The following is a 20,332-nucleotide window of genomic DNA, read 5'->3' as shown; positions in this document are numbered from 1 at the left end:
TGTGAAAATAAGGAAAACTCAGTTTAAAGTATTTGTCCTGTTTCTTCTAAAAACAACTTTGACATATTTATTCATAGATCATTTGAATGAAGTAAAAACACTAAAACAACATAAATCTATAAAAGCCTTTTATAGGCTCTGTATTTTTGTCACAGTCCTTAAAAAAAAACAAACTGGAGATTTGGTGGAGATTTATAAACTTTGTTTAAGTGCTAAATCTTAAGGTTTCAAATAAAGAGTTGGCAGCATTTTAGCCAAGATTTTTGGAATGTAACAGACTCACTAACCATGTTTAGTAGTTTAGAAAGTCATGCTTTTGTTTTCCCTTCATTATTTAGTTAATTCCATGTACCATGAAACTTCCAGAAAGACAGCCTGAGTTCTTCTTTTACTACTCTTTACTGGGAAATGACGTCACAAATGAACCCTTTGCTGATCTAATCAACCCAGACTTTGAGCCAGAGAGAGCATCGGTTCGTATTCGTAGCAGTGTGGAGATTCTGCGTGCTTACCTGGCACTTCAGTCTAAACTACAGGTAAGTACTGCCGCAAGTTATGTTTTATTGAGGATGGATTTTTAAACATTACTTTAGTACCTACGTTCTGCCTTATTTCAGTAGAGGAGGCCATATTTGTGCCGTATCTTTTAACTTTTTAGGTATTTTTCTGAGTCATGAAGTCAGTGCTTAAGAGATCCTGCATCTACGCCCAGTTCTTGAGGAAAGAGTTAGATCAGTTGTCAGTCCTTTGCAATAAAAAACTTTACCCGAGCCTAGAGCTGTAGTCACAGTTCAAGTTTTGGTGTTACAGGTCATACTCTAGATAGCAAAATTTTTTAGCGTAATACTCTGAAAAATGAAGAGAGAAAACAGTTTTCTAAAACTTGAGTTGAGGTAGAGTGTTGTTTCAATTTTTTGTACTCCTTGAAGTGGATTCTGTTTTAAAGTGAACCTAACCTCATGATAACTGCTTTTGTTTTATGACGGTTGCTTTTGATGAGACTGAAGTGGAGCAGTGAAATGCAAGGTTAGGTAGTCACTGTTGGGAGTACTGGCAGTCATGAGACTGCTTGTGTTTTGGGCAGGAGGTGAGAAGAGACATTTAGAAATTGTAGTGGAAATGTAATTTAGGGGGGTGGTTCAGCTAAACCCAAGATAACTGGGAAACTAAAGGCTATAAAATGATGAAATGCAGGAAAAAGCAGTTAGCATTGTGTTCTGCATCTAACAAAATCATTTCTTACTGAAAAGATTGCTTTATTTATTAGTTTGCTTCTGATGGAGAACATGAAGTCATAAAAATACTTCCTCTTCAGCCCAGGAAAATGTCACACCTAATAACATAAAGATCAAGTTACAGATGCCTCTTAACTCTGTCACTGCTTATATTAGAACTAAAAATATCTTTTATATAGCGATTGCTTGTTATAGGAATGGGAACTGTTCCAGGCTTTAATATAATAAAGAGAAAGAACAAATCACATAATATATAGCTGTAATCTGTTTGTAGTTGTCAAAAGGTGGTGATGTTGACCTTTTGGGTAGTTGTCCATGGTTAAAAGCATATTCCATGCCAGGAGTAATTTTTTTCTTGAAGATGTTATTTATTTAGTTGAAAGGCAGAGTTAGAGGAGAGGAAGAGAGAGAAAGAGGTCTTCCATCTGTTGATTCACTCCCAAATGCTGCAGCGGCTAGAGCTGGGCAGGGCTGAAGCCAGGAGCCAGGACCTTCATCCAGGTCTCCCGTGTGGGTGCTGGAGCCCAAGGACTTGGACCAACTCCGCTGCCTTCCCAGGCATGTGACCAGGGAGCTGGATTGGAAGTGGCTTACCTGCTGTGCCACAGTGCTTCCTCTGCACCCTGCGCGCCCCCGTGTATTCTTGTAGTTTTTATTGTTAAGCTTGTTTTATATAAAGGATCTGTAAAATGAGAAATGAGCAAAAGAAACACTCAGTTCTTTAGTAAATGACTAAATAAAATTGAGGTTTTTAGATTCCAAATATGATTGATGCACTTAATTTTGAGGCTATGCTTATTGTTAAGACGAAAATGGCAAGAATGTTTGAGGTATTTGCTTCCTATTTAAATTTATGTACTCTGTTGACCATGTTACATATGTAAAGTACTATAATGAAATTTTTGAAGCTTATTTATTTGAAAGGCTAAGCAACAAGGAGAGATCTTACATTCATTGGTTTATTCCTCAAATGCTTGCAGCAGCCAGTACTAGGCTAGGCTGAAGAAAGGAGCCCAGGATTTCATGCAGATCTGCACATGTGTGGTGGAGTCCAAGCACTCAGTCATCTGCAGCCTCCCAGGATGCTGCTTAGCAGGGAGCAGGATCAGCAGCACAGGCAGGATAGATGCTGAGCACGGCGGTAAAGGACGCAGGAATCCCATGTGTGGCTTAACCTGTGCCGTACTCTGCCTCCCCGCAGTGGAGTGCTAAAGTAACTATAGCTTGCCAAAGAAACAGAACAAGGGGTGGTAGCGTGACTACACAGTACTGCAAGGAATTAGGAAGCAGTAATAGCTTCTATCAGCAGTAGAACTTTGTATGTTATTACCAGTCTTGAAAGTCATGTGTAAGCATTCGTTAGTCACTTGCAGTTCAGTGAGATAATTAGATTGTGTTTTCCTTTGATGAATCATTTTGTAGCCTTGTGGTATTTAGGAGAGAAGAGGAAGCCTAAAGCCCTGTTTTGATGTTCTCTTTCGTATTAGATCCATCTCTGCTGTGGGGACCAGTCACTTGGAAGTACAGAAATACCTTTAACGGGATTACTGAAAAGGGGCAGTGCAGAAATCAACCAGCACCCGGTCACTGTTGAGGGTGCTTTTACCCTTGACCCTCCCAACCGCGCCAAACAGAAGCTGGCACCTATTCCGGTGGAGCTCGCCCCGACGGTGGGAGTGTCTGTGGCTCTGCAGAAAGAAGGCGTGGACTGCCAGGCAAGTCGTGCCCTGCCCCCCTTCCTCATGCATGTCTACTCAGAAAATTAGGCAGAAGAGCTGCCTGGCCTAGGGATTTGTTTTTCACTCTTAGTAAGTGGCCTACATTATAGGATACTTCTTTTGGGGGAGGGGGCCTGTCTGAAAAGGTCTGTACCTCCACTGCTGGCAGTTGTTGAGTGTGCCCAGAGCCCTCTTAGCCTTTGGGACTGTCTTGTCTGGTGCAACCCATCCCTCACAGTGATCATCGACGGGCAGCAAAGGAGCTCCTCTGTAAACAAAGTTTCTGTTTGGCAAAATCTGAGCTGAAGTCAGAATCTTGGTTCATTAGTGCTTTGTATTCCTCATTGTCTCTTCAGGCAGATTCTGCGGTAGACATGCGCATTTGTTCAAACGTGCTTTTTGATTTTAAATGTTTCCAGAATCAGCTGTAATGTCTTGTCCTTTCAAGAAGCAGTGTTTCCACAGGTTGTGAGTTAACCTTACAAAACCTGAAGAGAGAGTTTAAAAAATATGTATCTGTATATATATACATACACACACCCACATGTACCAAGTTGGTGTAGGAGTAGCTACTCTCAAGGATTCCAGTGCATGCCATCTTTTCTCAGATCTCTCTCAGCCACAGATGCTCCTCCTTATCCATTAGGATACAGTTTGGTACTGTGCTCTGAATATCACATTTCCTTTCTGTTCATCTTCCTTTTTCTGGTCCTAGATGCTATAAGGACATTTGCAAATTATGAAGAAAAATAGACTAGGAAAATCCAAACTGGGAAAGGAAGCTTATATTAAAAAAAAAACAAAAACAAAAACAAAAAAACAAATGCAACGCCAACTTTTTGCTTAATTGTGAAGGAAAGTTCTTTGCAAATTATACTTTATTTAAAAATTGTTTTTAGTCTTTAATTGAATTAAAGACCCAGAATGGACATGAACCCGAGCATTCAAAGAAGAGAGTTTTAACCCCCATCAAGGAGAAGACACTTACTGGGCCAAAATCGCCATGTATGTCACCTGTTGCACCTTCTAACCATTCACCTCCAACAAAGGATGATGCCACAGAAAGTGAAGTAGAAAGCTTACAGTATGATAAAGACACAAAACTGAATCCAAAGGGTAAGACTGTTTTTCCCCAGATCTTGTAAATGACTAAGTGCTTTCATGGGTTCTTAGTGAGAATCAATCGTAGATTTTTTTAAATAACAGTGTTTCAATTTAAATGCAATATATTTAGCCTCATGATAGAATTTGCTTAAGGTAAGAGAGTTTTTCATGTTATACTGTAAAGAGCCTAGTCAAAAGAAATGAAAGAATGTAGCTCTTTCAGGTAAATTTTTATTTTAATTTTTTTTTTTAAGATTTGTCTGTTTATTAGAAAGTTGGAGTGACAGAGAGGGAGACGCAGAGCTTCCATTTGCGGGTGTACTCATCAGATGTCTACATTAGCCAGGTCTGGGCAGGGCTGATCCAGGAGCTTCCTTCAGGTCTCCATGTGGTGGCAGGGGCCCAGCCATCTGCTGCTGCCTTCCCAGGAGCATGAGCAGGGAGCTGGATTGGAAGTAGAGCAGCTGGGATGTCAGCATTGCAGGGGGTGGCTTAAATGTACTGCAGCACTGGCCCCTCAGACACATTTTTAAACTATTAAACTCTTGACTCAAATTCATTGGAATTTTAGAGGAAACAACTTACAATCATCTCAGAATAATCATTTTTATCCTAATGATGAGAAAGCATGAGAATATATGTTGAAGTCGTTTTATTAAATTTTCCATCCATTGCATCAGGTTCTACAGTTGCACTTTGTAGTGTAAGTAACTAGGGACAGTTGGAGTCTTGAGTAGTGGTAGGACTTGGGCCACTTACTGATCATCCCTGTTCTATAATAAGGTAGGACTAGTTAAGTCTTTCTTCACGTTCTAGCATTTTGTTCAGATTTTTCATATGTGTTTAAAATAACTAAAGTACTTTTAAAAAGGTGGTATAATTATTTCTGCTGCAAGTCTCAAATATAACCCTCTGAAAGCTAAGTTATGTGTAGCTGCCTCTTGAAAATGAGCTATGCCAGCCAGGCTGCAGTCATACGCTGTTGCGTCAGTTCTATATGTGTGCAGTGTATATTGTGAATAAGCTCTTTGTTTACACAGCTTTAGAATGGGAATTAAAACTTTCATAATTTTGGGCAAATAAATTTTAAGATGATTATCCCTCAGTTCATTAGTTTATGAAACAAAATAGTTTCCCTGCTGCCTGAAGGTAAATGAGATGGTATCTTTAAATAATGTGAACAACTTAAGAGAAACTGTGAACCAATGGAATTTTTTGTTTTGTTTTTATGTGTATTTTAGCTATCAGTTCTTCGGTGCCTGCCTCACTGCCCCAGCCAGTGGCTGCATCCAATGCATCGGAAACAGCTTCAGGGCAGAAGATTGCTGTTCCAGCAACATCACATCATTTTTGCTTTTCAATAGACTTAAGGAGTATCCATGACTTGGAAATGGGTTTTCCAATCAACTGTATATTAAGGTGTGATTTGATCTTGTTTCAAAGTATTACTTTCTGAGGAGAAATGCCTTTCTTCTATTTGGAGATTGGCACAAAGAGAAATTGCACCAAAGAAGTTGTGTTCAATCAGTGACCTAGAAGGGGGTAAGGCTATATCCTAATGACTTTGAATTTAAACCAGGGTGGCATTGGTGGTGTGAGAAGTAACCATTCTGACCTATTCTGATATAATAATATGTTAATGCTGCCAGTTGAAATACAGTGGTTCTTGAACTTGAGAGGTGTTTTTCTGGTAAAAGGTGCCTCAGACCAAAATAATACGAGACTAGTATCTGATTTTTTTGTAAAGCTGTGTTAGATTGGAAACTTGAGTTCTTGAAACCTACATTTTATAGCTGTGAATCTAAATATCATATTTAATGAGCTCTAAGTGGAATGTGTCCAGTCTCATCAGTATAAAATCTGTCAGTTAAATGAATGGCTTTATACAAGAATTTTTTAATGCTACATTTTTATAGACATTTGTGACTGAGATGTTAATGAAATGTAATATAGTAATTTGTTGTGTTTGGAAGATTTAGGCGATCATAAATTTCTCGGAGTCAGCATTAGCATTTGACATAAAATTCTTGGTCTTTATGTGACTGAAGTGACAACATTTGTCTTGCCATTCTGATGAATCTCGGGAACTACACATCGCCTCCTGCATGAATGATGGCCAGAGTTGAAGGGACCCTGTGTGGAGTGTGATTGTGAATTCATAGGGTTCACCTCTGAATTCTGCGGTTCACCTGTCAGGTGCTGGGAATTAGTCTAGAATGTTTTTATTTGAAATTTGAGGTTTGAATGAAGGTTTTGAGTTTCATAGATAAAGCTTTTGTCAAAGTTTTTTTTAACACCTCAAAATTGCTTTTAGAAGTACAATTATTATCTTTTGCTTCTTTTGTCCAGCTTTTTCAAAATCTCTACTTGTTTCACTGAGCTCTCACTCCTGCTGCTGCTTGGAGAGTCTGACCTTAGGATGCCTAGAGAGGATGTTTACCAGAGACACAGAAACAGGGCTGATTTAAAAATCACAGCTGTCAGGAAAGCCTGGCACAAGCCCAGTTACAAGGCACTTATTATAAGTTTTTGTGTTTACTTCTTCTCGTGAGGACCAGTTACTTAATTATTAAACACCTACAGTAGGCCTGATACTCAGGGTGCTGAGCCACATAAGCAAAGAGCTCACCCTCGTGAGGAAGACAGGTTCAGAAATTAGGTTTTGAGGGAGAACAGTGTTTGATTTGATAAAGGAAAGGGGGAATGCTGTTCTAAACCGAGGAAGTGACAGTTAGGATCCACTTACCAGTGTCCATGGGATTCTTTTGGAGATCAGGGTTACCAGTTCTGCCCTTGATTCATTTTAAGTCATTTTAAAAAATGCTTGTCATTTATTTTTTTGTCCGTTTGACACATTTTATATTGTGCACATTGATATGAAATTGTGGTTTGCAGTGCAATGCAATATGTGAGGTAGGACTGCTATTTGAAAAGCTCAATGTATAAATGACTTGATTCTAGTAGATTTGGAATTATATAGGAATTGGTGAATGCCTAGGATTGTGTCACAAAAATTATTTCTGTAAGTAGAGTTAAAATTTGAAATGTTATGTGTAAAACGAGATTATATATAATGAGACAAGATAAAATTTAAGTGAGCAGTATAATATCCTCACATTTGGCTTCAAATACAGAGTAAGATTAGGCCTTTGTTCATTTAATCTAATGTGGTTTTTATGTTGAAAGGGAGAGATACGGTTGTGTCAGTCTTTGTTTCATCCATAATTCATCTGAGTTGCTTTCATCCCTCTGTTCAAAGACAGATTACCATAAATGTATCCTTTTGGTGTTGATGAAGGGTTTTTTTTAAGCCTATAAAAGATCAGAACACTGTTGGATGAAGGAAAGTAGGTTTAGAAATTAACTTTGCAAGCATTTCTTGACTGGTTACTTACTGTAAGGTAGAAAGTCCTGGTTTGTACCTGGTCATGCAAAGAGGAGATGGTAGGAAGCATGGTCTCTTCACAGATGGCAGCTGGGCATTCCTAGTGTATTCTATTTTAAAAAATGATATTTGCTCCTAACAATTGTATTTTACTTTTACGACAAACACTGTTTTTCTTAAATTCTAGGTACTCATATCCATTCTTTGGAAGTGCGGCTCCTATTATGACTAACCCTCCTGTAGAAGTTCGGAAAAACATGGAAGTTTTCCTTCCCCAGTCTTACTGTGCGTTTGATTTTGCAACTCTGCCTCATCAGCTGCAAGATACTTTCTTAAGGTAATGTGTATACATTCTGTATATATTATTACTTAAAAGGGCAATTCATACAAGCTGAAATCCAGAAAATGTAACACATTTGAGACTCAAGCTACAAATTTATTTACCAGGAATGTCTGTGACGTTTGTGCTTCCACTAGTGGTTTATTTTAAAGGACTTTTTCTACTTTCATACTTTGAGTTTAGATATTTGAACTTTGTTAAAAATAATCTGTGGGTTATTAAGGAGCTTTAAAAAATGGTCTTGCTTCCCATTTTCTAATATGTAATACAAGGATGTTTCAAGAAACTTTGGGGAAATCAAATCAAACAGTAAGTTTATTTTGGTGTGAAAACTTTAGAAATTTGTTCATGGTTTTTCACAGTATTCATTTTCATAGATTTTTGGAGACTCATTTGTATGGATTTTAAAATTTCCTGTTTTGAGATAAGCATCTTTTAATTTCATTTGCTATGACCTTTGTCAAATACTTTTGTTTGTATCTGAAGATTACTAAGAATTAGTTTTTATTATTGACTGGATGAACATAGTGTGTTACTTTTTCTGATTTTTCATTTGTAAACTGGAGGTGTTAATGTAGCTGTATGAAATGGATTTGTGAAGAACAATGAGATCTTTGAAATATCTCGGTTGCTCAGAGTGTCACAATTCAAATATATGTATTTTTTTTAATTTTTTATGTATTTATTTATTTATATATTTTTTGACAGGCAGAGTGGACAGTGAGAGAGACAGAGAAAAAGGTCTTCCTTTTTCCGTTGGTTCACCCCCCCAGTGGCTGCTGCGGCCAGTGCACCGCGCTGATCTGTAGCCAGGAGCCAGGTGTTTCTCCTGGTCTGCCATAGGTGCAGGGCCCAAGCACTTGGGCCATCCTCCACTGCACTCCTGGGCCACAGCAGAGAGCTGGACTGGAAGAAGAGCAACCAGGACAGAATCCAGCGCCCTGACTGGGGCTAGAACCCAGGGTGCCGGTGCTGGAGGTGGAGGATTAGCTTATTGAGTTGTGGCGTTGGCCCAAATATATGTATTTTAAAGGAAGAATGACATGTAACTGAAAATTATGTAGCCATTTGTGGGAATAATCGTGTTTGGAGGGTTTTCTTTATTGTCTAGAAAGAGGTGCAGGAAGTGTGGTAGCGTTCCTTATTTGGTCCTTGTTGAACTGAGCCTTTATTCTCAATACTATATTTGGTGACAATCCAGGTAACAGAAACATCTTTGGCTACCGTGAGGGTGTTTGGAGATTTTAGTTCTGAGTTGCTGAGTATGAACACATGTTTCTGTCTTCCATAGGATTCCATTGCTGGTTGAATTGTGGCACAAGGATAAAATGAGTAAAGATTTACTTCTGGGAATTGCAAGGATTCAGCTTTCTAATATCTTGTCTTCAGAAAAAACACGCTTTTTAGGTTCTAATGGTGAACAGTGTTGGCGTCAAACTTACAGTGAAAGCGTGCCTGTGATAGCAGCACAAGGGTAATGCAGGTCACAGAATGGGCCTTCATTTTTCTTTTTATTTGGGTGGTGATTCTGCTTAGCTGGCTATGTTATTCCGTTTTTTTTTCTTTTCTTTTTCTTTTTTTTTTTTTTGAGTAGATAACTTCTAATAGATACAAATTTTGAAAGTACAACTTTCGGATAATAGCTGGTACCCCCCCCCCCCCATAAGCACCCTCCCACCTGCAAACCATTCCATCTCTTTATTCCCTCTCCCATCCCATTCTTCATTAAGATTTATTTTTAACTATCTTTATATATACAGAAGATCAACTCTATACTTAGTATAAGATTTCAACAGTTTGCACCCACACAGACACACAAAGTAGAAAGTACTGTTTGAAGATAGTTTTACCATTAATTCACATAGTACAACACATTAAGGACAGAGGTGCTACGTGGGGAGCAGGTTCACAGTGACTCCTTTTGATTTACCAGTTGACACTCTTATTTATGATGTCAGTGATCACCCGAGGCTCTTGTCATGAGCTGCCAAGGCTATGGGAACCTCTTGAGTTTATGACCTCTGACCTTGTTTAGACAAGGCCATAATCAAAGTGGAAGTTCTCTCCTCCCTTCAGAGAAAGGCACACGCTCAGAGTGTCGCCCACTACTCAGCACTGAAGCCCGGAGAGGGAGGGACGGGGTTCGCAAGTGTGTGCTTGACTCGCACAGTGTCTGCTGTTTCATCTGTAGGTCAAATAACAAGATAGTAGATCTTTCCTACACAATCACTCTGGAAGATTACGGGCTGGTGAAAATGCGTGAGATTTTCGTCTCTGATTCATCACAGGTAAATAGAGCGTGTGAGTGCATCTGCTGACCGTAGTATGTGTGTGAGGGCGCTTGGTGTAAATATGCCTTCTTGTTGGTATCCTAGGGTTTTTCTGCTGTGCCTCAGAAGCCCTCCCTTCCGCCTGCACCTTGCCCCTCAGAGATCCAGCCGGAGCCGCGGGAAACCCTAGAATACAAGGCAGCCCTGGAGCTGGAAATGTGGAAGGAGATGCAAGAAGACATTTTTGAAAATCAGGTGATTTTAAAAACATTACTTTAAAAGTATTTCTGTTAGCTTGGTGTATTTTCTTTCTTTAGAGCAGGGTTTTCCCCCTCATTGTTCTATCTCTAGTTTCATTGAATATCAACAGTGCCTTACTCAGAAAGACAAATTGAGATTAAAAAAACAGTTGAAATTTGATGACGTGGAGAAGCCCACCAGAAAGGCTGCACTGACTTTGTCCGTGACTGTGGTGCTAAATGAGGAATGAGGATGATTGTCTTGACCTTGGGTCCTCACGCAGTGTTCCCGCCTGGAACGGGGGACGTCAGTCGTTGTCCAACCGTGGGAGCTTTGGGCTCCTGAATGATTCTCACACGGCTCTTACTTGCTTCAGGCAGCCTCCTATTTTTTTTCTTTTTTAACAATAAAAAGAGTGCCTGAAAAAAATTAATATGGAGTAGTTCTGTAACTGAAAGTAAATGATTGGTTTCTTTGTGATAGTCAGGTTTTTTATGATTTTTTTCCCTCCTTTTGTAGCTGAAGCAGAAAGAACTGGCTCATATGCAAGCTCTTGCAGAGGAATGGAAGAAGAGAGACCGAGAGAGGGAATCACTAGTAAAGAAAAAGGTAGAGGTGGGGTGACGGTGGAAGAGGACGGGGGCATTACTGTAACATCTGATACAGGCAGTGAGGAGACTGTGAGAATAGTGACAGTGCGGTGAGCACAAGGCTCGGAACAGACGGAAGCTTGGCGCTTTGTGGGTTTTGAAATATGCAAATATACCATCTATTTAGGAAAGTAAGTATTTTTAAAAAGAATACTCTGGAGAAAAGTGCCGCCTCTGTGTGAAAAACAAATTAACACATTTACCTGTGTATAGATTGCATTATAATCTATAAGTAACTCAGAAACTTTTAAGCTGTGATGAAGAATTAAATCCTAAAGTAAATCACAGCTTTAAAAATGGTAACACCAGACCACCTGATCTTATTAAGAAAGCAATACAGAGTTAAGTTTTTATTCATCTACACCCAAGGTTCTGAAAACAACCCTGGCAATGAGACTCGGGTTGAGATATTTCTGAGTGTCTCACCAGTATTATGTAATGTTCAGCCTCAGAAACACTGCAGGTCACCAGTGCCCACCCAGTATGCACTTCCAGCCTCTCGTGGCAGATGGTGGTGGCCCCATCCTCTCCCGTCTGTTTCCTCAACTGGGCAGCATGAGCGGGATCTGTTTGGTCTTCCCACCTTGAGACACAGTCTGGGAACTTCCCCCAAGACAGTAAGCTCAAGTTAGTGCAAGGTTTGCCTCCTGAATTGCCTGCCTCTTAGGGATCACAGTCCTGTGTTCACTGTTCACCAACACCTGGGAGCAGCCGTTTCCTGCTGTTGTTCAGTTTGTCTTTTGTGCTTGGAAGCTGAAGTCCACTACACATTTGACTTTATCAATGTCAACTTTTTCTAACGTAATTCTCAAGCCATTAAAACTTGAATAACCATTGAGTTTTTTAAAAAGCTAAAAGAGAAAGACTTGATTACTTCAAAGCCTCTATTCTTAAGAAATGTTCAGCAGTAACGAGAATTTAAATTAGAAACCCTTGCACGTATTTAAATCTTTTACTAGTTCTATTGTTACTCAAAAGTAGATTTTATTTAATGCAGTGTTTACAGACCTCATGTGTTAGGTATTAATTAAAAGTAAGGGCTTTAGAAAATACCATTTTTATGCCTTTAAGGCAAGATGAGTTTATCTGTAAATTACTTTTTTTATTCTGTTAAAAACTTTTTTAGTACTGAGGTTTTCAACTTTGAATCATGAAAAATTTTGAAAAGGTAATAAAATTGTGCCATAATTGGACTTTCTGTTGATAACAAAACAAAAAAAGTGGGTCAGTGTAATGGGGCAAAGGAAAAACAAAAACTCATCAAGTAATAATTTTGGGTGTTTTCCCATGTTGGTAATAGTGATATTTTCGGTTGAAGTTTTTCATTGGTTTGCATGTGTGCAACTCCTTCCACCATTTCAGCTGGAGTGGGGAGCTTTTGCTATTGAAGAACTCCAGTCGGAAAACTGAATATGGTGCTTCACTGATAAACTGTGAACTGCTTATTGATTTAGTTACATTATAAAGGTAGATTTGAGGTGGTGATTTTCTTTAAAATTAAGTGCACTTAAATAAGTACTGCAGTACATTTATCTTACAGTGTCCTTTCTTGAAAGAATATTGTGAACGAGGCGATGCTGACAAAGGTGATTGGGTTTTAAAAATTCTGTAAGCCAGTGTAGAATCAATAAGGAGGAAAATGGAGATTTTGTTTATTTTCACTATGATGAAATCTTTTAAAAATGTATTTGAAAGGCAGAGTTAGAGTGAGAAAAGGAGAGACAGAGAGATCTTTCCATCCTCTGGTTCACTCCCCAAGTGGCTGCAACAGCCAGGACTAAGCCAAGCCAAAGGCAGGAGCCAGGAGTTTCTTCTAGGTTTTCACATGGGTGCAGGAGCCCAAGAATTTGTGCCACCTTTCTCTGCTTTCTCAGGCACATTAGCAGGGAGCTGGATTGGAACTCGCACAGCGAGGACTTGAACTGGCACCTGTATTAGATGTTGGCCCTGCAGACAGCAGTGTAACCGCTGCCTCATAGCACTGGCCACGATGAAATCTTAAGACTAAATTTTCTGAGAATCTCATTGTAGTATTTTTCATGTCCTTGATGTGTGAGTCTTTTCATTTATTTTGTTTTATTCAACTGAAGCTTTTAAAACTAAGACTTGGAAAGTTTATCTGAAGGCGTGTATGCGTCCTGTTCTGCTCTGTGGAAGAGCTAAGGTCATGTTTCTTCTGTCTTAGATGTTCCTGCCTGTTAGAGGGCTGGAGAGCGGCTGTCATGTGCCTCCAAGGAAGGGATCGGGGAAAGGGTCACACAGGGAAGGTGGTGGTCGCATTTTGGTGAACATGAGTAGAGACTGCCAGGTGGATGCTAAAGGCGTTCAGAACAGGAACAGCCTCATGGACAAAGGCAGAGAAGTTTAAAGTAGGCCCCGCATGAATAGAATTATATACCTAATGTGGGAGGAAAAGAGGAGATGGTGTGCTTCAGGGAGTAAGGCAGGAGGGTTGGTGGCCAGTGCGAGAAGGGTGCGGGTTCCACTGGATCCTGTAGGACTTGTCAGGGCTCCCGGAGAGGGAGAGAAGGGAGCCGTAATGCCCTGAGGCACCTGTAGTGGGCGGGGAATTGACTCTGTCCTCTGTATCTAGAATGGTAGAGCTAGTTACCATTTTAGAAGAGGATGGAGAACATAATCGTTCAAATTCTTCTCGGTGTCCTGTCATTGAGATGGCACAGACATTGGAGAAGCTGTTCTTAATGGGAGATTTTTTGGAAAAGATTTAATTTTTTGAAAGGCAGAGTTCGGGAAAGACAGATACAGGGAGAGGTTTTTCTATCTACTTATTTACTTCCCAAATGGCTACAAAGGCTAGGACCAGGCCAGACCAAAGTAGATCGGGAGTAGAGCAGCCAGGACTCGAACCACTGTCCATATGGGGTACTGGCATCACAGGCACAGTGCTGGCCTTTAAAAGGATTTTTAGATAAGGGAGAAACTGTCATCTTAGAGCAGTCATTCTGGTAGAAACGTAGTGGGTGGAATCAAGGAATGTGAAATTAAAGTTGGGGAGCCCAGGAAAGCAGTAACGTCTACAGGAAAATGAAGGCCGTAAACTTGGAGTTAAGATTGTTGACGAAAGGAGAGTGGCTGTTATGGAGATGCTTGTAAGCTGAAGCCTCAGCGATCGCAGAACCAGTAGAGGGAGGGACTGACTTGGAACTGACTGGCCATCTAGCCAACAGTGCTGGTTCCAGGAAGAGGCTGGCTCAGAGGGCTTCGGAGGCTCCTGGAGCATTGCGTAAGGCAGACCCTGAGCAGCTGGGTTTTAAGTGCAAGATTTTACCAGCACTCTGCCTGCCTGGATGGAGAACAGTTTCCTGAGTAGCACTGGAGATGTCGAAGCAGAAGCTAAGTGGACTTCCATCCGTAGAGTACAAAAGAAAGAATTCCACTTTGAATTGCTGGATGCAGTTTACGACTTTCCTATCCTCAGAGGCTATGGTCCTGTTTCAGTGAAATGGTACTCTTTTCCTTTTTTTTTTTTTTTTTTTTTTTGAGAGAGAGATTTATTTGAAAGTCAGAGTTACAGATATAGAGGGAGAAGCAGAGAGAGATCAATCTCCCATGCGCCGTTTCACTGCCCAGACAGCCGCGATGGCCAGTGCTGGGCCAGGCCAAAGCCAGGAGCCAGCCGCCTCTTTCAGGTCCTCCCACATGGTTAGCAGGGGCGCAAGCATGTGGACCATCTTCTGGTGCATTTCCCAGGTCGTCAGCTGGGAGCCCGATCGGGAGTAGTGCAGCCCATGTGGGATGCTAGCACGGTAAACAGCGGCTCAAACTGCTGTGCCGCAGCGCTGGCCCTGCTACGTCTTTTTGAATGTACATGTTTTGAATATGGAGAGAAGATAACTTTTCTTTTACTGTATTGTAGGTGGCTGAATATAGTATTCTAGAAGGAAAACTGCAAAAAACCCTGATTGACTTAGAGAAACGAGAGCAGCAGCTTGCCAGTGCTGAATCAGAGGTACTCCATTCATCTGTCTTCAGTTCACAAAGTTTACAGAACTCACGTATTTTGTTTGCTTGATACTTACATAAAGTGTATTTCATGGAAATTGTTTTTCGGAGAGAGTTGCCATTTTAAGTGCTGAAGCGTGTTTTCTGTGTTAGGAATAGGTAGCTACCAGTGAGGCAGCTTTGCTCGCTGCTTTAGTGGTGGAGGTCTTCAGTTACCTTTCCCTCGCTGGGGAAGGAAAGGGTGCTTGTACTGTCCACAGAGAAGAAAACAGGCTCAAGAAAGAATATTGCTTTTGTTTCAGGAAGAAAATAATTGCCTTCTTTCCTGCCCAGGGAATAGGAGACTGTATATTAGTATTATGCCTAGTTATGTTTGTGTTTTTTTAAAAGATTTATTTTATTTAAGTTGTAGGTCAGAGTTAGAGAGTGAGAGAGATTGTGTCCGCTGATTGATTTCCCAGATGGCATCATTGGCCAGCACTGTGCCACGTCAAAGCCAGGAGCTCAGAGTTTGATCTGAGTCTCCCTTGTAGGCAGCAGGGACCAAACAGTTGGGCCACCATTTGCTGCTTTTTCTAGGCCATTAGCAGGGAGCTGGCTGGGAAGTGGAGCGATTAGAGCATGAACTAGTGCCCATCTGAGATACTGGCTTTGCTGTCACCAACAACACGGGCCTCTCACGTTACATTTTTAAGTCCATTTTTAAAACTGTTATAATTTTCTTAGCAAATCACACTAAGCTCCTCATTATACATACAGTATGTGTGTGTTCCTAGTGCAGAGGCATCATTACCTCCAAAATGAATGAGCAGAGAATCAGACGTTTGTAATAGAAGAGAAGAAACTTGGACACACTTGGTTGTATAATAAAAACGGGCTTTAGTCAAGTGGGAACTGTGAGTGGTTAAGACCTTTTCAACTGAATTTATACAGGTAGCATAGGGGTTCCACATGTATTTATGAATTAACATTGATGGTAAGAGACTGTCACACAGTGTAGTGTAGCAGCAATAGACCAGCCTCTGTAAGGTGCCTTTATTTGCAGCTTCAAAGAGAGAAAAAGGAAGTTCAGTTGGAACGTGAGCGGAACCTACAGGAGCTTCAGGACTCGATCCGGAGGGCCAAAGAAGACTGTGCTCACCAGGTGGAGCTGGAGAGGTCCAAGATCAAGCAGCTGGAAGAGGACAAACACCGGCTTCAGCAGCAGGTTGGATAACATGATTGTCGTCCTCTTAGACTTTCTGAATTGGCATTCTAGAAGTAATAGAAATAGTGTCCTGAAAAGTGATGAGAATCAGTGATTGGACTGTTACTCGTGTACTGCCTTGTGAGTCAAGTATGCTTTAAGCTGGGTCGTTTTCTAAGTCAGGCTAACTTGGAATAGTTTTCCTGCCCTTGGAACTGTGTGAAACTGCACCGCATTTCAGGTGACTTCCAGTGTACAGTTTTTACTCTTCATGTAGCACTGGACCAAAATGGGTCCAGAACCAAAACTCGTCAGGGAATTCTGTACTTCTGTCATGTCCTCACCATACACTCCCATCTTAACCCATCCCACACCGATGTGTGTCCCCAGTACGCCAGCCGTTTGTCAGAGAAGCCCTCAGTGGCTAAGTCATTGAGTTCAGGGGCAGTTTAAAGGTCTTACCTCACTGAAATGCACTGACATCATCAACACTATTGTCCTGTCTTCTCACATTCTCTGCTCCACCTCTACCATCACTCTGAGCAGTCCTCTGCCTTTTCTGCTGCCGCTCTGGCTCTCTGGCAGGCTGTTCTTGCATCCAGCCATCAAAAGTTGGACGTAGCCATGCTCAGAATGTAGGATCATTTAGTTTAGGTCACAGTGTGCCATAAAAACTGTTTTGGTTCATAGCTGTATTCCTGGAGCCCAGCCTGGTCACCAGCACGTAATAGGAGCTCAATAAACAGTGCTGAGAAGGATCAAGCTGTGAGAAATCAAGCGCATCTATTCGGAAAAATTTCTGTGTAGCCAGATCTATGTGATGAATGCCTCTGCAGTCTACTCTGTCATGAAGAACAGTTTCCTTAGCAGCTCAAGGTCAATTACAGTCTCATTTAGGTAGCAGTGAATACGAATTTGATGGTTATTTTGAGGATCTCATTTAAAATATAGAGAGAAAATCGTGAATTTGGGCAGTTGTGCTGTGATTCACCAGTAACGTGTCACTTCTTCCTCTTGGGAAGACTCCGCCTTCTAGAGTAACGACCCTTAATATGTTTGGCAATCACCAAGGGAGCTCTCAAGAAGTACGTATCTGTGTTCTGTCCCAGACAGGTATCTTTAGCTTACGGCTTTGTAGGAAGAGCCTTGGTGGGAAAATTACCCAGGGTATACTTCTTATTGAACTGCTGGTCTAAGATTTGGGGAAAAAGGTAAATTTCCAAGATGCCCAGATTATACATTTCACATTGTATGTGTTGAAAACCTGCTTTAAGCCTACCTCTGACTAGGTTACATGCATTTTATACAGAGGTTTTTTTTTTTTGACAGAGTGGACAGTGAGAGAGAGAGACAGAGAGAAAGGTCTTCCTTTGCCGTTGGTTCACCCTCCAATGGCCGCCGCGGCCGGCGCGCTGCGGCCGGCGCACCCCGCTGATCCGATGGCAGGAGCCAGGAGCCAGGTGCTTTTCCTGGTCTCCCATGGGGTGCAGGGCCCAAGCACCTGGGCCATCCTCCACTGCACTCCCTGGCCACAGCAGAGGGCTGGCCTGGAAGAGGGGCAACCGGGACAGAATCCGGCGCCCCGACCGGGACTAGAACCCAGTGTGCCGGCGCCGCTAGGCGGAGGATTAGCCTAGTGAGCCGTGGCGCCGGCCTTACACAGAGTTTTAATGAGCTGGATAGAGAGATAGTTAAGCACACTCCTGGTGAGAACTGGTGAAGATAAAGGATCTGTCCTCTAGTAGATAAATTTTGGGCTGTGTAGCAAAAGAAGAAAAGAGCTCAGCATGACTTAATAGCTTGCTGCTTTACAGCATGATTGTAGTAACCGTTCAGGATAATGTCCCTGAATGGTCAAGAAACTGCCACATGGAGTAAGTTTAGTAGTTTTTGTTGAAGATGAAAAAGTGAAAAAAAGTATTTTAAAAGGCCCAACTTTAGATGTTAAAAAAAGAAAATGAACTTGACTGACAGGGAAGATTGTCAGGTGTGGACATGCCTGGCCTGCACTGGCTGCTGCAGGCTTGTGGAAGTGAACCAGCAGGTAGAGGAGTTCTCCCTCTCCCTCTCTCACTTAGCCTTTCACGAACGTGAAAGTAAACCAACACTGCAAGAGACAGAGGCCCTGCGTGCCTGGTGGGGAGTCCTGGCTGTTTCGCAATCCTAACTTGGAGCTCACGTGCATCCTGCGAGGCAGCAGGTGATGTCCCAAGTACTTGGGCCCCTGCCACCCCTGTGGGAGATCCGAATTGATTGGCTGCTTCCTGGTTTTGCCTGGTCCAAATTATGTAGTTCAAAAACAACAATAAAGGGGCCGGCGCTATGGCGCAGCGGGTTAACGCCCTGGCCTGAAGTGCCGGCATCCCATGTTGGTGCCGGTTCTAGTCCCGGCTGCTCCTCTTCCGATCCAGCTCTGGGCTTGGCCTGGGAAAGCAGTGGAGGATGGCCCAAGTCCTTGGGCCCCTGCACCCGCGTGGAAAACCCAGAAGAAGCTCCTGGCTCCTGCCTTCTGGCTTTGGATCGGTGCAGCTCTGGCCATGACAGCCAATTGGGAAGTGAACCATTGGATGGAAGGACCCCCCCCCCCCCCATATAACTCTGACGTTCAAATAAATAAAAATAAATTTAAAAAAATGTATACAGAAGTTGTGTAGATTTGTTGTCAGTTGATTTACTGAACTTAATTATGAGAGATCAGTATTTTCCTCATATTTTGCATCATTTGCCAGTCTTCTGCTCAAAGCATGGTGTAGGATAAGGAAAAAATGACACTGTTGAATTGAATTCTGTAATATACTTTGAATATCATTGTTTTAAAATAACTTTTTTTTAATGCAGCTTAGTGATTCTGAAAATAAATACAAGATTTTGGAAAAAGAGTTCCAGCAGTTCAAGGATCAGCAGAGCAGCAAACCTGAAATCCGTCTGCAGTCTGAAATAAATCTTCTCACCTTGGAAAAGGTACGTGTCATCTCTGGCAGCTTACCCAGGCTCGGTGATAGCTGTATAAACTCAGTGAGTAAGAGGCTCGTGTGCAGTGTGCTGATGTTCCCCTGTAGTGTTCTAATACCAGGTAAGAGCATGTGACTTTGTCGAGTTGTTGGCCGCCAACACCACAACTGACTGACCCTGGGAATGAAGCCTAGAAACCGTTTGAAAATGTGCGCAGGAACTAGTGGCGGCAAGGCCTGGGCGGTGTCCTGTCTCAGAACAGCCTATGTGGGATGCTCTTGGTGGAGGTGCTGCTGTCCTGTCCCTGGGTTCCAGACTCCAGGGCTGGAGTGCCAGAACAGAACTGCTGGGTCTGTGGGAGCCATTGTGACTGCTCTCTGGACGGCGTGCTCATTTAGATCACTGTGTGCACTGTCACTCAGCGTGGAAGGAGGCAGCGCGCTCCTGTTTGGTTTCTTGTGGTTAGCAAGCCTTTATACTGGGATTCTCCTTAAGCAGAGAACATTGAGGGGCTAGGCACTAAAAAAAAAGTGTGACGCCAACAGGTACTGAAGTTTGACAATACCTGTTTTTGCATTTTGTAATTTAATCATTTGTAGGTATGATTAAAAAGACATCACACACACACACACATACAGGAGGAACACACAGGCAATACTGCTAGAAAGTGAGCTTCAGTTGTGTCATCATCTGGTTTTTGTGCCAGCCCTCCCCTGTACTCCCCCTCCTCCTGACAGCTTCCCTGCACTTTGCTCTCTGTAGACTCAGCCACAAGGGGGCAGTAGTGAAAGACGCAGCACTGGGAGTTGGAAACATGAAGGATCGTTTCTCTACTCTTTCCTGTCTGGTTTATAGGATTGGCTTACTGCGTGTTGATGAAGGACGTGACTGTAGTAACAGAGACACTAGGCAGCATGAGATAGCCTTCAGCTTTGCGAGAAAGGACTAAAGCATAGCAGATGAGAGCGTAGAGTCGAGTCACGTGTGGTCCCCCTTGGAGTGCTGCAGGGAAAGGAAGAGTACTGAACTGCTTGGAAAACCACTCAGCCTGAGCGCTTATGTTCAGATGCGGGTTAGATTCCTTCTGGAATTGTAATGCTGTGACTCCGACAGCTGTGCCAGTCCAAACTGGCTTCTCAACTCGCCCAGGTGGGAAGCATGTTGTAGCTATTTTCCTGTGATCTGTGCTCTGGACAGCAACTGTGCCTTGTGCGCCAAGTAAAAATGTATCGATAGTAGTGCAAAGTCATCTCTGCCACTCGAAATCTCCATATATTCGTTCCGTGAGC

The 20,332-nt window shown here is 42.0% G+C and overlaps 1 protein-coding gene across 6 annotated transcripts in view; it reads left to right on the top strand.

The window, feature by feature from the left end:
- Positions 1–20,332, top strand: part of CEP120 (centrosomal protein 120) — a 68,174-nt gene that overhangs the window by 25,974 nt on the left and 21,868 nt on the right. For all 6 annotated transcript variants that reach the window (XM_070076047.1, XM_002710153.5, XM_070076048.1 and 3 more), the window contains 12 exons: positions 339–536; positions 2,723–2,950; positions 3,853–4,069; positions 5,299–5,476; positions 7,630–7,779; positions 9,074–9,256; positions 9,974–10,070; positions 10,158–10,307; positions 10,812–10,901; positions 14,820–14,912; positions 15,951–16,112; positions 18,930–19,052. In XM_070076047.1, coding sequence (XP_069932148.1) covers positions 339–536; positions 2,723–2,950; positions 3,853–4,069; positions 5,299–5,476; positions 7,630–7,779; positions 9,074–9,256; positions 9,974–10,070; positions 10,158–10,307; positions 10,812–10,901; positions 14,820–14,912; positions 15,951–16,112; positions 18,930–19,052 — 1,869 coding nt within the window. The remainder of the gene's footprint in view (positions 1–338; positions 537–2,722; positions 2,951–3,852; positions 4,070–5,298; positions 5,477–7,629; positions 7,780–9,073; positions 9,257–9,973; positions 10,071–10,157; positions 10,308–10,811; positions 10,902–14,819; positions 14,913–15,950; positions 16,113–18,929; positions 19,053–20,332) is intronic.

The sequence above is a fragment of the Oryctolagus cuniculus genome, chromosome 6 (genome assembly GCF_964237555.1).
Source record: "Oryctolagus cuniculus chromosome 6, mOryCun1.1, whole genome shotgun sequence".
Classification (NCBI taxonomy): domain Eukaryota; kingdom Metazoa; phylum Chordata; class Mammalia; order Lagomorpha; family Leporidae; genus Oryctolagus; species Oryctolagus cuniculus.
The sequence above is the reverse complement of the archived record's forward strand: the minus strand, read 5'-3'. Positions and strand labels throughout refer to the sequence as shown.